Source organism: Arachis stenosperma, chromosome 3, assembly GCF_014773155.1.
Source record: "Arachis stenosperma cultivar V10309 chromosome 3, arast.V10309.gnm1.PFL2, whole genome shotgun sequence".
Lineage (NCBI taxonomy): Eukaryota > Viridiplantae > Streptophyta > Magnoliopsida > Fabales > Fabaceae > Arachis > Arachis stenosperma.
In genome coordinates, this window is record NC_080379.1 from 23,048,070 (window position 1) to 23,064,002 (window position 15,933).

General features: G+C 31.7%; 2 protein-coding genes across 3 annotated transcripts; both read right to left on the minus strand.

The window, feature by feature from the left end:
• Window positions 1-535: 535 nt before the first annotated feature.
• Window positions 536-938, minus strand: LOC130966252 (uncharacterized). Its single transcript, XM_057891039.1, has one exon. The coding sequence runs from the start codon at window positions 885-887 to the stop codon at window positions 681-683; it is 207 nt and encodes a 68-aa protein (XP_057747022.1). The 5' UTR covers window positions 888-938; the 3' UTR covers window positions 536-680.
• A 6,230-nt stretch (window positions 939-7,168) lies between these two features.
• Window positions 7,169-14,877, minus strand: LOC130969698 (secretory carrier-associated membrane protein 1-like). 2 transcript variants are annotated; one of them, XM_057895547.1, is made up of 14 exons: window positions 14,441-14,877; window positions 13,219-13,275; window positions 11,835-11,942; window positions 11,674-11,736; window positions 11,225-11,258; window positions 11,018-11,140; window positions 9,186-9,248; window positions 9,002-9,095; window positions 8,733-8,778; window positions 8,572-8,639; window positions 8,064-8,112; window positions 7,866-7,931; window positions 7,697-7,784; window positions 7,169-7,616 (listed from the first exon to the last, which is right to left on the minus strand). In XM_057895547.1, the coding sequence occupies exons 1-13, from the start codon at window positions 14,492-14,494 to the stop codon at window positions 7,698-7,700; spliced, it is 912 nt and encodes a 303-aa protein (XP_057751530.1). In that variant the 5' UTR covers window positions 14,495-14,877; the 3' UTR covers window positions 7,169-7,616; window position 7,697. The 2 variants fall into 2 exon arrangements, with proteins under 2 accessions (XP_057751530.1, XP_057751529.1); XM_057895546.1 differs by having other exon boundaries at window positions 7,169-7,784.
• Window positions 14,878-15,933: the final 1,056 nt, after the last annotated feature.

The window sequence follows — 15,933 nt, forward strand, 5'->3', positions numbered from 1 at the left end:
CCAAATATTTACTGTCTAGTAATAACTTTTCGCTATGCATTATTGGACTGGACATCTATACTGGTGGAAAGCTGAACTGCTCATGCTTAATTTCTCCACATAATTAATATAGCTGGTTGTGCGCCATGTGAATCAATACTTCAATAGCATTGAAACTGTACTGCTCCTGAATTAAGATTGGTTCTCGCACCCAAAACTGATGAGAGAATTAAAAATGGTCATGGAGGGAGGAACATATTTGATCCATGTATGTGGTCTGCCTTATGCATATTGCTTACTTTCATTTTCAATTTCCAAATAAATAATTGATACACATTTTCAGCATTTTAAGCTACCTCAATTCTTGTTCAATCAGCCTCCTTATAGTTGCAAGTTGCAACTCTCAAACAAATAATATGTAATAGTAAAGAACCAAAAAATGCACAAAGGCACTGATAGAAGCGATCACGATTCTCAAATTAACATGGAAGTGATTGACTACAACATATAATGAAGAAAAAGAATAATTAGCAAACAAAAAAAAAAAGCAGAAGATAAATTAAATTAGACAACTAACTACTCATAGTTGGTGAAGTTCATGGTGAACTTCTATTCAAATTCATCTCAATGTATGTTGTAAAGAACAGAAAGAAGTGGAATTGCATTTCACGATTGGATGACGATGATGGTGGGTGGTGGGACTAATGGTAGGAGCGAAGAACAGCACCGCAAAAAGTGCAGATAATGGCTCTCCAAGACTTGCAGTAAAATGGAACACAGCAGAATCTGGTGGCGGTTTTCATGTCGGCCACGCTAGCTCCACCGCCGCACCGGCTGCATATTCCCGCCGCCGGTTTGCTCCTCCGTACTTTCCGCGTTTGGTCCACCAAGAAACAGAAGCATACCATGATGCTTTGCTTTGCTTACTAGCTTCCCTATTCAACTTTCTTTTTCTCTGAGCCAAGTGAAGTGAGACAAAGAACGACGATCGAAAAGCAAGGGCCTCGTTATGGGCTATTATATAGTAGTATGGATAAATACCAAATAACAAAAAAGAAAAAAGTTAATAAAAAGACAATCATGCTCCAACATGGGGCTTTTTTTTTTTTAACAAATAAAAATATTTACCATTTTACGTATTATTTTTTAATTTCACAGGCACACAATTTCTAAGTCAATGCCTATAAAATAAAAAAACTAATGTTTACAATTTCATAAACAGAGCTAATAAAATTGGACAAGCAAAAAACGGATCAATAAAAATGTCAAAAAATTAAGAGCGAATATCTCATCCGGCCCTAACAATTATTATAAAAGAACAATGAGGTTAAAAAAAATATCCAATTTGACTCTTGATATTTTTTTGGGACTAATTAGTCCATATACTAAAAAAAATAACCTGAATTTTTTTTGGCACAGAGACCTCGTTATCCTTTCGAAGTAATTGTCAGGGGCTATTTTAGGTTTTATTCATGAATGAATCTTTTTTTGTTTGTCTAATTTTGCTGACACCGACTCCAAAATTACAAACATTAATTTTCTTTCACTATTAATTAATGCCTGCAAAATTAAAACATACTATATAAAATAATAAATATTTCTATTTTGTTGTAAAATAATAAATATAAAATTTTTTATTTATTAAAAAAAACTTTCAACATGAATGCCACTAGTAAATAATATAGAAAACTTATAAGGATCAACAATTTTAATTTATATTCAGTAGTACTATTAGTTAGTAGCTCAAGATCTTTAATCTAATAATTTTATATATTTTTTTAGTCAAACACTTTTAAATATTATTAACTAATTATTAGTTCAATAAAATCAATTATATTGATCATATAGGATTTTTTTTATTAGTAATTATGAATATAATTTAATTATATTATTATAAAAAATAATTATTCAAATAACGGATTATTATTAATTAATTTAATGATTAATTTTATATAAATTTAATTATTTTATCAGTCTCTATAATTTTATTAAATTTTTAATTGGTCTTTATATTTTTCTATTTAATTAAATCTCTATATCATATTAAATTTTGTAATTAAATTTTTATCGGGACAAAAATGTTAAAATTAATAAAATATTCTATTAAACAAAATAAATATACCTAATTTAGTTAATTTTAATATTTTTGTGATGAGAAAAACTTAATTATAAAATTTAATATTATATAAAAATTTAATTAAAAATTCGATTACAATTATAAAAATCGATAGAATAATTAAATTTTTTTAGTCTTATAAAATCATTTTATAAAAACTAGTTGGTGAACACCAGTTAACATAAAATTTTGATATATTATTTAGATTCTAAATGCACAATTTTTAAATAAATGTAAGTTTTTTATTTAGTAGATTATTAATTAATTTTTATTGTGCTCCTAAACGCATTAATTGCAAAAATAATGATGCGGTATGGTCCATTCATTGCAATTTGCAAATACGTTTTACGTTTAAAGTTCGAGCAATGTTTTAGAAGTGAGACAGTGGGTTAGAATCTCAACCGTTGGATTTGTTGAAGTGAAGTGGGCTATGGGATAGTTGTTCGAAGTTTAGTGAAGGTGGGACTGCGGTGGTCCCTAGGGTCAACAACTGGTCAATAGCTGTGAGTGGCCTGTGATATTGTTCCACGTGTGTGGTCCAGCTGGAAGAATAACTATGGTAGTGGGGCGATGCACCTTGATATCTGGTGCGTCCACGTGGCAACTTTTGGGGATTACTTGTTAAAGCCTCAAAGGGGTGTTCAGTCTGGTCCCAAATCCAATCGGAATCTAAGGTTATGTCATTTTATTTTAATATGGTATAAATTTCGGATGGAGTTCATCCAGTAAATTTGGCCTAGCTTAAGTTTTAAGTTTTGCAGTCGTATTTTATAATTCAAATATATATTTTATGTTAAAATTATTAAAATAATTATAGTTTTATAATTTAATTAACATAATATTTTATTTTGATATAAATATTATAATATTTATTAAATTTAATATTTAAAAGTAAGAATTTATTAATTTTATAATTTATAAACTTGTACATTGATTATATATCAAATCGATTAAATTTAATCCAGATTTTTCAAACTAAAATCAATTTTAAATCTTTAAAATAGTAGATCTAATAAAATGTTTGTATCAAATCCAAGTCTAATTAATTCCGAGTCTGTGGATATGCACCCCTAGTTGCAATGAATAGGGGGCCATGATGGTGTAGTGAAATATAAATATGGACACAGGTGGTTGTTGATAGGTCCTTGTTGATTTTATTGTACAAATAATAAGTTAGGCATTTGCTTCTTTTTCACTATTATGCAAATGCAATTGAACAAATCAAGCAAGTGTAAGGGTATATAATATATATATTAATTTGTAATTATTTTCCGGATATAGCTAAACACAAAAACAATAATACTTATACTATGTTTTGTGCATATCAAGAATATATATTTCTTTTATATTAAAAATTATATTCTTTTTTTTTCTTTAATTTTATTTAAAATACCAAAAATATATACACAAAAATAAATAAAAAAATTTTGTGCATAAAAAATAAAAAATATAATATTTATTATTTATTTTAAATTTTATATAAAATATTTTTAACAATATTTTTAACAAATATGGTTAGCAAGACTCTTATTTTTATTTAAAAAAAAAAGAGATAGAACAACTAATGTGTAAATTATCAATTTAGTTTTTACCATTGACACCTCAATTCGAACTTTTTTTAATATTCGGTTTGTAGTAGTGTATCTTACTAAAATAATACAAAAGATGTATTTAATACGGTTATGAGAGGCGATCACTTACAAAATTATAATAGAAAAATGACGTCGACGTTTACTATAAAACGACGACAACGTTATGTACAAAATTAAAATATCAAAATGGTTTTGATGTTTGTGTTACAAAATTTTAAAAAACTTCTTAATCAAAACGTTGTCGCCGTTTTTCTTTTTAAGTATTAAAAAATATTACACACACGCAGGTAACATTTTGTACGTTTCATAGCAGTATATAACTTATTTGTACAAAAATAACCAAATATATTAAAAAAATGTCTAAAATGATCTCTAAATTTTAAATTGTTATCCAATTTAATCCTTCACTTTAATAAATAATCAGTTAAATTTTTGAAATTCTAAAACGTGCATTTTTCTTAGTCCCTTAAAGAAATATCGTCTAAACGTCAAAGACAAAATATAAAGTGCGAGATGGACATTCCAACTGTATGTTAATGTGTACGAAAGTTGAATGTGATTTAAATTGGTATCCAAAATTGTTTAATAATGTCCATATTAGTCCATTTTCCATTATAAAATCCTAATTCCCAAATTTTTGTCTTCTCTTCTTCGAATAAACTATTCGTACCGGTCCCTCATTCTCAATGTTTCTCCACCTTCCTCCGCCACAACGCTAAGGTGGAGGATTTGCCAATGGCGTTGTGCCGAGATCAATGCACCTTCCTCGACAAAGCTATCCACCAGAGGTATGCTCTTGTGGCGGCGCACATGGCATACATCAAGAAAGACAGGGAATCAACGGCAGGAGACAGTGCCGCCTCTCCTTTGCCTTCCCCTTTGATAAAAGCTCACCTAGCGAAGCATGCTTTTTCTCCGTCTTCTTTTCCTCACTCTGATGCCAGCTCCCACCACCTTCCCCTCCAAGAGCTTCTTTGAGTGATTTTCTCAACTTCTTCGACAACAACGACGATGAAAAGTACTATCCTTAGACACAATATACTTTCAATCGTGACTCTAGGGAAGTTCAAAAGGAGGAGAAAATTCTTGATTTGGAATATGAAAATTACTAGCACGAGATCGTCAAGAAAGTCTACGACAATCGTAAACTCGTTGACACTCCTGCTTCTACATTTGCATCTGTACCTTGAGCAAGAGCTTATCAATTGGACTTTCCAATTCTCTAGCTGGGTAAGTGCCCAAAAAAATTATGTGAGAACATGGAATAATTGGCTTATGAGTACGAACCAAAAGAAACACCTGATGGCTTAGTTTCCTTTTTTTTCAGTAGAATTGGTGCCCCCAATTTTTGTTATATGTAACCGGTGGTCGAAGAAGAGAAGAAGAATAGAAGACAAGAATTTGGGGGATTAAGATTTTGTAATGGAAGATGAATTAATTTGGACATTATTAAACAATTTTAAATATTAATTTAAACTACATTTAACCTTTGTACACATTAGCATACAGCTAAAATATTCATCTAGCACTTCATGTTTCACGTCATCGACGTTTAGGCGACACTTCTTTAAAGGACTAACGGAGATGCATGTTTTAAAATTTCAGAGATTTAATTGATCATTTATTAAAGTAAAAAACTAAATTAGATAACGATTTGAAATTCGATGACAATTTTAGATCTTTACTCCAAATATATCCACATTTTAGTACAATATCAAAAAATTAAACCCCTCAATTCCTCTTCCTATAATCCACTCCTCGCCAACAGCATACGAGGCGGGGTTCCACATGGTTTTACTTCGAAAAGTCTGTTTGACAACATTCTAACTTGGTTGGTTGACTATAGGCAATTATGCATTACGTACAATTGTATATATTGTTTATAAGGGTATTTATTCCGGACCTGGCACTCGGGTCCTAAAATCGGCTAAATAACAGTCCGACTCTCAAGCCCAAGTCTTCAGTACAGTCCAAATTAGGTCAGAAAATCAGACATCAATAACTAACATTTAAATTTAAATACTTTTTTTTTTATCTTAGTCAATAAAATAAGATAAGATAACTATACAAATTATAAAAAGGGAGCCAAGAATTTTCTCAGATATGTTACATACTTATAACCCTTACCTATATCTTTTAGATTCATTTTGATTTGAGCGTCATAATGTCTTTGTAAGTATCACTCCACCGTTCTAAAGGTCCAATCGCGTCATTACCAAGACTGGCGAGTTCCTAATTCTTCCTTTAACTCGTACCAGCAAAGTCTTGTACAATATTCAATACCCAACTCGATCTAGACTTGAAATATATTTTTCATATTTGTGTTTATTATTTTTATTTGGTATTATTTGTTGACTGAGTTTGACTCATGTTTCAAATAGACTCGTGTAACCCAAAGTTATATTTTATAATTAAAATATATATTTTACTTTTAAATAATAATAAAATATTATATTTTATAGTTTAATTAATATTTTACTATTATATAATATTACTTTTATTTTAAAATAATTTATTTTAATATAAATATTATATAATATTTATTAAGTTTAATATTTAAATATAAGATTTATAAAATTATATACATCTTACATTACAAAAAATTATATACAAATTAATCCAATTTAATCTATAACATTGTGCGTTAATTTAGAGTCAGATTTAGATCTAAATCTTTAAAACAAACTTAATAAAATATTCAAGTTGAATTGAAATATATCAAATTTGACCTCACTCAACCCGTATGCACCCTGTGTTCATAATTGTAATCTTCTGCAATTATTCCATACTCGAGTTCAATACTTTACTACCACAATTATTTTTATAAGAGTAAAGTATATTTTTTCTCTTTGAAGTTTGACAAAAGTTTTAAAATACTCCTAAGTTTTATTTTGTTTTAATTTTGTCCCAAAAGTTTTCGATTTGCATCAAATATACCCTCAACGGCTGCATTTTCAAAAAATTTTAAGACCAATCTAACAATAATGCATAAAAAGTATGTTTGATTTGCTTGTGTTCAGAGTTGTTCTTATGTTATTATTGTTGAATTAATCTTAAATTTTTTAAAAAATTAGCCGTCAGGGATATATTTGATGCAAATCGAAAACTTTTGGGACAAAATTGAAACCAAATAAAACTTAGATGTATTTTTGAAAATTTTATCAAAATTTAGAAACAAAAAATATATTTTACCCCTTTTTTTAATTTATCTTGTGTTGATAATGTACAAAAATTTTATACACACATTTAATTGCATATTATTATAACATAAAATTATTTTCAAACTCACTACTTAAAAAATTATCTAAACGAATTTGATTTAGTGATCATTATAAAACTCTTCACGTGTGCATTAAAGACACCAATATTGTCATAACTTGCCAACCACTTAAACCAAATTATTTGATAGTGCTATGAAGTATGAACCAAAACTTACATAATTCAAAATCATGCTAAAGCTATGGAAAAGGAAAGAGCGAACTAATTGAATAATATGATTCTTTTCTTGTTTGTTAGATCATTCCAAAAGGTACTTATATACTATTGTAAAAAAAGCTCTATCTAACCTTCCAACCCTATCATACATTAACACATCATCTAGAATGTAAACTACCATAGCGACCTACTATTTATGAACTTACCCATAACAAAGGCCTATCCACATATAGAATTTATTGATTAATTATGCGCTATATTATTAACCGGCTTTTCTGGTTCGTTCTTTTTGCCGAGTGCCTTGATCCGATTGTCAAGAGAGCAAAACATGAACTCAGTTGAATCAATGAACCATTTGTTGATACAATTATAAACAAATATTCTTTGAAACAAAGTCAGTTGTCAAGAGGGAGCCATCAAATGTTTGTATCATTGTATGTATGAACAACTAAAACTTCTATCTTAATGTGTTTGATTCAATCCAAGGCCAAAACCTACGGAAAAAACACATGAAAATATTAATACTGAGTAACCGAGGAAATCAAATTCTGGGTATAACATTTGCAAGTGCCACCTCATAGTGCTGCCATCATGGTCCCTCTAGCAGCATCACGCTTCATCTCTGCAGCCTTGCCGCTTCCACGGAAGTACATGTATACTTGCTGCAAAGTAAATAAACATAGTAAGAAAAAGCTTAAGAATCAAGATAGAATACCAAAGTACTGCTTTAAGATTATAAAAACCTGAATAACCCAGACGCTGAGCAGCGACTCCAGACAGAAAAATCCAAACCCAATAAAGTAGAATATCTGCAATTTAGAACAAATATTAACCTTATTTCAATATGAAATCACGACTTTGAACTGATAATATCCATTTAATGTAGCATCCAAGAAATTAATGACATTGTCGAACCCAATAAATACACAATTAGTACATACCCCAACCAGTGCATTGTCGCCCAAAACATCTATTGCAGGCAAAATCCCTCTGTCATGCACAACATAATAACATAAAATACAACCGTTAGTTTCAGTAGAAGTGGAATAGCGCACTATCAAAATTTGTTATTTTGGGGGGTACAGAAGAAAACCGAGATAATCTATTGACTTGTCATATAAATGATCTACAAGAAATCATGAAGACATACCATCAACAGTAATGTTATTAAAAAAAAAAGAAAAAGTAAAGGAAAAAAAAAAGAGGAACATAGGATTGTTATTATTATATCAAGTAGACACAATCATGCAGAGAACAAATTCTAGCAACTTAAGCCCCTTCAGTTAAATAGTTTAAGGACAACCCCATAAAAGAAATCAATAAGCTGAATAATGAAGCCATTCCAACCATTTTCCTTGCAACCAAAACTCAAATCAGTAAAAAGAACAGGCAGAGAAGAATATCATGTGCAAAACTATGTACAAATCAATGCAAGATTAGAATACCCACGTGAGAGATTTTCCTTTGAAGATAATTGGTGGAGCTACTGCTGCAAAAATGCAAAAGCCGATGTGAATCTGCATAGAGAAAATGGATAATTCAGATGAACTTAAAATTTTTGTAAAACGAGTGACTACACAGACTGCAGTGAGAAAGTGTTAAAAACTTGCCAGGTAACACAAGAAAAACCAGCCAAATTTCAGAGCACTGTCAGTCCTGTAACAAGAGATACACATAATTATAAAACGGAAATGATACCACAATGGGGAATAAAATTATAAAATAAATGGAGAATTTTATACAAGTCGATAATCCTGATACTAAAGCATTTACATGTCAATGCTTTTCTGATACAATTCGATACAAGGTGAAGCAACACAATAGTCCAACTGCCTCTTTACAAAACTACAAAATTGCATGAAATCAAAGGGAACACCACCTCATTGCACGATAAAGAGGGCGATACCACAGTACATAGGATCCTGGAACCCCAGATATGAAGTAGATGATAGCGAGAAACCAGATCGTTGGACCTACAAGAAAAGACAAATCCTTGTGTGTAAATTAAGCCTGAACTCACACGAGTGAGGGATCAATATCAAGTTGTAATAAGTAGAACATACCTTCTCCTTTGATCCAAGCAGTAGTTACTGCCACAATATTCCATGTAAGACACAAAACCAAACCTGCAATGTGGTACAAAGTTGAAAAATTCAGGAATTCACAGAATCACAGGCATATACACTCTACAGTGATTACATGAAGATAAATTAAATATATATTAAAAAGATAACCATGCAAAAAACATCTAGAAACATGGGCAAGGGACACATTTCAGATCTCACAAAACTACTATAACTAATTAGCAATGCCTATTTTACATGCAAGTAGATTGTTATAGTCCATAGAACATGATGTGATAGAAATGAAAACAATTTCACCGGAACAAAAACAGTTTGAGTTGCTTTCACTTAATTAAACAACAACCAAATCTTATCGTAGAAGTTTGGGTTAGCTACATAGATCAAACAAAGCCATAATAGCCACTTACAAACTATGTCTACAAATCTATGCAGTCTTAATGGTACATATAATTTTTCTTCAACTCCTTTGGTCCTTCCGTTTCTAACTACTGGGTAACTCTTCAATGGGAATTCTATAGGTCTTCCTTACTCATGACCAAACCACTTAAGGAGAGATCTTACTGAATTGTTATGGGAATGGCCATGATAAGCACCCAGGGAAAGTGGATATGAAGGGGGAGAACCATTGTCCTAAATATTTAATACAACGCCAAGCATCCAATGTGGGACTTTGGGCATCCCATGCTAACCAAGTTCTCTATCGACACACTGCCCCAAGAAAGCCAACAACCTGGCAGCTGCATTGTGCAGTACTTTGGTCAGCGGTATTTCACTCGAACTCTTCCCGGCCAAAACCCTCCTCAAGTAGCTCTCTTTGTGCTGTCGCCAGCAGATCTGATAACATTAATAAGCATCTGAGGAAATGAGGAACCACACCCTTAAAAGCTAACTATAAAGGATCCTCTGCTCCTGAATATACAGCAAGCATCTCATACTATCAATGTGGGATTTTGGGCATCCCATACTATTCAAGATCTCTCTTTTAGGGCATTACTGCTACTTTGTTCCTAATGCATTCGTTCTTGATCTTATTTGGTTTGGCTTGTTTGCTTATCTAACATAACATTGTCATCATTGCGAAACTGAGTGTATTCTCTTGTTAGCTTTTACACAATTGCTATAATTGTGTAATAAACTTCTCCATTCAGTTTGAGTGGTACATTTCCATTACAAACAACCCAAAGCACTCCTCCATTTCATCTACCCAGCTAGAATCCTATGGTTTACACCTCACTCTTTCTTTGTTGTTTTGTATGATGGCCATAACACGCTTAACCTGTGTGACTTGTGATATGGTATGGTCTCCAATTTACCCCTCTAAGATAGAACCTGCACCTCCTATAGAACCAACATTTTTTTCCCTTGTCTTACTTAAACTTAATATATGGAGCTTAATTTAGAGACTAAGTTCAGCATTTGCTTCAGTATCAAGGAAACAAAGTAATATTTCAACATAGCTTAAAAAAGAAGAAGAAAGTATTATATTCCAAAGCATAGGCATTTCATTCAACTGGCATAAAACAAATATAAATATGCAATAGTCGCTTTAGGGACATCCAATAAGAAGGAAATACAGATAAAAAAATGTGTGGAAAAACTAAATTAGAGACCCACATTGGACATATAAGGCAAAAAAACCACGAGTATTTTTCTATTTCAATTATGATATCAGTGTAAGTTATAGTTGTGTTGAGCATATATGAAGATGCCTTGCAAATTATACCAAAAGCTTTTATATCAGTCACCAAGCAAAAAAGAAGGTAGTTGTGACTTTAAAAAATTCTAGAAAACACCTTAAGAGTTCAACATACCTAACCACGTTGAAAATGCAAGATACTGGGTCCTTTGAAGATGTATTGGTATTTCATTTGCAATGTCATGATGAATGATGGGGAAAAATGGTGGCCAATTTTTTTCCTCTATAACTATCCCAGCTGCAAACAGAAAGATGTGAGAAATGCTAAACTACAAATATTGATTTTAATGGTTTTCAAACAGAGGAATCCAAAATGAAATACCGCGTGATATAGCGTCTTCCCTTCGTTTTATTTCCTATAAAATATAATGAGACTGTCAATTTCCAACAAAACATATGGTATCATAACATAGCAGCTAAATGAAAAGCAAGGACAAAGTGAACGTGTGACGTTAAAAATCAGAAAATACTGATATTTAGCATAACCTGAACTGAATTCTAAACAGAATGTTTACCGACTATACAATAAGTATCAATATCAATACATTGAAAAGGAGGAAAACAACTAGCCATGTTTATAGAATTAACAACAGCCAATCCTGTAAACAATTAGGTTCCTAAATAACTGAGAATCGTTAGATTCTTAAAATTTAGCAAAATCAATAGTCCTATATGACATTGAATGTGTCAAATATAAGGCTCTAACTCATAAAAGGTAAGCCATTCATATTTGTTCCTAAAGCTACCAAACATGATATGAAGATTAATCACCTGCTCCCTTCTTTTCAAATCAGCCTCTCGAGCTTTAAGTTCCTTCTCTTTCGCTTTAATGTCCTATAGTTGAAGAGGGCATAATCAAATATTTGGTGAACAACAGAATTGGGATATATAGTTCAGACATTAATTTCAGCATTTTTCATAATCTAGTCAACCTTTGAGTTTGAGCTATCAAGAGGAATTTCAACAGTTGCCCCACGATCATATGGCTCAGGAGGAAGTGGTGAGAGCACTGAGGTTGCTGCAGGAACACTTCCAGGGTTCTGAAGATAACGCGTGTTAATAACCTCTTACGCAGTACAGATGTTATAAATAAACTAGTTATTAGTATGCACATTCATGCCAATTAATCTACTTTTTTTTTTTATTAAATGTGTGTAATAACAGCAAATGTGAAATTAGTTAAGATAGTATCTTACATTCTAATTAAGAGGTGTGGGGTTCAAGTTTCAGAAATAGCAAAAGGCTTTTCTTTTTTTTTTAATGGATTTATGTACCAAACTTCTCTCAATTCTCATGATATATAGTAGATACAGTAGAAGTAGATAAATAAATAAATAATAGTCTTAGAAAATGACTCCCTATGACAAAGAAGAAGACATTGAAATCAAATATCTTCCAGCTAACTGCTCCTTCATATTTGGTCTAAGATCATATTTTCAATTCCAAAGTCATTCCTTGAGTAGAACCTCTTCTCCTCTTGATAAACTATGTTAGTTCAGAGCTCACTTGGTTAAATCCTTTGTTGGTCAACATTAATATTGATACCATTAATAACAATGTGGTGTTGTGGTTCCAAACACCACATAGGGCTATCTCTACCAAACTCCATGATAGCAAACTTCTAGGATTCTCAGATATAAGACATCATAACAAAAAATAGGAGACAGCACAATACTTGGCTCTTACTGACCCTTAGCATATTTCTTAGGCCTGCCATCATGTCATTAAGTTCTGTTTGCGAACTTATGCTATTCAACTAAGAAGTCTGGAAGCAAATAGTACAGCAATTCAAAAGAAGCAACCTCCACTCCTTATATTATTCATTGATCAAATGTACATTTTACAGCCTCCAAACTCCCAACCAAGAATATCTTAAGAAAGCTTTCCAAGGAAACATGGTAAACTTTGCTGCTAAGGCACCTAGACAAATAATACTCTATGAACATATTCTGCCCAATCTTCACCTTGGCAACCCCATGCTCAAATATACTAAAACAACATTTAGCTTGACCTGAGACAACTGTCTTCCAACATTCCCACCACTCATAACATCTTGGATGAGGCTAACATCTTGCTACATCAGCCTATGGCTACAAAAAATTGAGGAACCATCCAAAGGAAGTACACACGTACATTATGTGTCCATCAAAGAGTAAAACCTGTTCTCATTCACTATTTCACATGAATAGGTGAATAACCCATGACCATTCACCATGAACTTGCATTTGAGCAGTTGTGGATTATGACACATGAATCAACCTATGCTATATTGGTATGTTAATTCAATGACCTCAGTAGAGGAAAGGAAAAACTTACAGTAGTATAAAATGCACCTCCACCATAACTTGACTGCCCTGTACCTTTTTTTCCATCCTAATATAATTAATGAAAATGCATAAGTTTTTTTGTCATTAAAACAATAATCAAATCAGCAAACAAGAGTACAAGAACTTAGTATGTGTGAGGTGGCATATCTACAGTTTCAAATCATCATTATATAATTAAATTATCAATTGCTATTTAACAATCTCCAATACACAACTACAAAACGATTAATTACAAATAACAAATATCAATTTGGTTTTAAACAAAATGGCTGGTTGGGAAAAGATTGAAGGCATTAGGGATGGGGAGAGAAAGGCTCCCAATGCTTCTTCTGAAACAAGGCATTGACTCTTCCATTAGGTAGGTGCATTTGCAGATTTTCAAGTGCTTCGTTTTGAGGTATAGGCACAGCAGGTGAGCACAATTAGAAATAAGTTAACCTCATCCGAAATAGTGGCCTCAGTGATATTGTGGATACCATAAGAATTATCCAGTTCTTACTAACATATCCATTGACATTTGAAATTTATTAGACATGCTTTTTTTTTAATCCAGTATAACAGATAGTATCATGACATATGGAAGTTCAAAGGTAAAACGATTGACCCCAATTTTTTATGCAGGAAGCTTGCAATAAGAAGACAAATGATAGTTTCTTTCAAGTATGTACGACATTGCATATTAATGATGTGTTTTGAGAAACCTACGAAAGATTATCACAATATATCATAGTTCTGTATCTCAACTCCTTAAATCAATTCAATAGCATTACTAGTGTTAGAGAAAAAGTGAAGTAACAAATACAACAAAACAAGTTTCTCAACAGTTATTTGGATATTAAGCTTTATTTTTGGAGGACAATTTTTTATACACAAAATTGAAGAACCTCGAATCTGCATTATATACCGAAATTCATTCAAGAGCTACATTTAATGGCATCTACAGATTCATACATATATCACTACAGGTAACCACATCCAAACAAGATTTAACACAGATTTTTCAGTTCATGAATGATCTCAAACACCACAAACGGATCTAGTCAAATCAAATCCACGAACCAAAAGACAGCATCATTTACGCATTCGCAAACCAGAAACATCCAACTATCAATTGAAACAGACACGGAATCAAGTTAAACAATGAAACTTCAGTTCCTAAATAAAAAAAATTAAAAAATAAAATAAAGTAAAGCAGTTAGGGGAAAACTCACCGCAAACGGATTAACTTCGTCTTCCTCGAAGGGATTGGGATCGTAACGGCTCATGATTCAAGGAGTGAATTGAACTGAACTGAGCGGCAGTGAAGAGATCTGAATCGGAATGTGCGAGAGAGAGAGAGAGAGAGAAGAAAATAAAGAAAAGGAAAAAGTGAAAGTGAATTTGATAAGTGAGAGGGTAAGAACTAAGAAGACAAAGAATGAAGAGAGTGAAGGGAATGTGGAATGCGGTTACTGGTGTTGTTTTTTAGTGTGCCGTAAAGAGAGAGAAAGAGAAAGTGAAAGAAGGGGGGTGCGCGTTGGAATCTACGGGTTCTTCTCGTTTGCGGATTTGTTTTGTTATTTGGAGAGTAGGAAAAGTGAAGAGATACGGCGAGAAAATAGGTCGGGGGAGAGAATATGGGAACTCATGCAGCCTGTTTACGACTTACGAGTGCCTTTACAAAAGCATTTTAAGGTAAGAGATGAGGATGAGCATGTACACACGGTTTCTTTTTTCCAAAAATATTTAATTAACAAATACAAAAATAAAGAAAATCTATATTTAGGGAAGGTAAGGGATAAGAGTCGAGCTAACAATTCTATATTTAACCAGTAAAATATTGACTCAATAATAAGAGGTTAAATAAATGTTTTAATTTAGAAAAATAAATTTTATTCTATTTGTTATGATAAGATAGTCTGAAGTGGATGTCCATTTTTCATTAGAATATCAAGAGAAATTATAATTAATTAAGTTAAAAAAAAAGTGACTCCTTATATGTATATAAATAAGGGAGAGTAGTTGAGACAGAATACACACAACAGCAATAATAAAATCATTTTTTCTCCTTTTTTATACTGTTTTTCTCTTTCTCTCTTACAAATAAATTGCTACATATATTAATAGATATATATAAATCATCTCTATTATATTGAGATAATTATATTAGTGAATATTAATACTAAAATTATCTATTTACGCTTCTTTATTTTATATATATTTTATCTTCCTTATTTATTTTACAACACGTTATCAGCATGAGACTTTGATCAAATTTTAGGAAGATTCAGGTAACAAATTTTCATTATGTCGAAACTCTCTCATCTTAAATTTAATGTTCTTGATATATCTGGAAACAACTATTTATCATGGATACTAGATGCTGAAATCTATCTTGATTCAATGGATCTTGGAGATACCATTACGGCTGAAACTAATGCATCCCAAAAGGATAAAGCCAAGGTCATGATCTTCCTTCGTTGTCATGTTGATGAAAGATTGAAAAATGAATATATCACACTAAAAGATCCGACAAATCTGTGAAAAAACGTTGAAGAAAGGTATAATCATCAAAAGACAGTGATACTTTCTCAGCCCGATATGAATGGACGCACTTGCGTCTACAAGATTTTAAATCCATAAATGAATATAATTCAGTAATATTTTGAATCACCCCACGAATGAAATTATGTGGGAAAAAGATAACTGATAATGATATGTTAGA

What these genes read in the sequence shown, in the direction of transcription:
- LOC130966252 (XM_057891039.1), bottom strand. Translation starts at nt 887, where the DNA reads ATGGTATGCTTCTGTTTCTTGGTGGACCAAACGCGGAAAGTACGGAGG.
- LOC130969698 (XM_057895547.1), bottom strand. Translation starts at nt 14,494, where the DNA reads ATGAGCCGTTACGATCCCAATCCCTTCGAGGAAGACGAAGTTAATCCG. An exon ending in TTGATAGCTCAAACTCAAAG is followed by an intron (nt 11,737 to 11,834) that starts GTTGACTAGATT and finishes CTTCAACTATAG; the next exon opens with GACATTAAAGCGAAAGAGAA. An exon ending in ATTTGAAAAGAAGGGAGCAG is followed by an intron (nt 11,259 to 11,673) that starts GTGATTAATCTT and finishes TATATTTTATAG; the next exon opens with GAAATAAAACGAAGGGAAGA.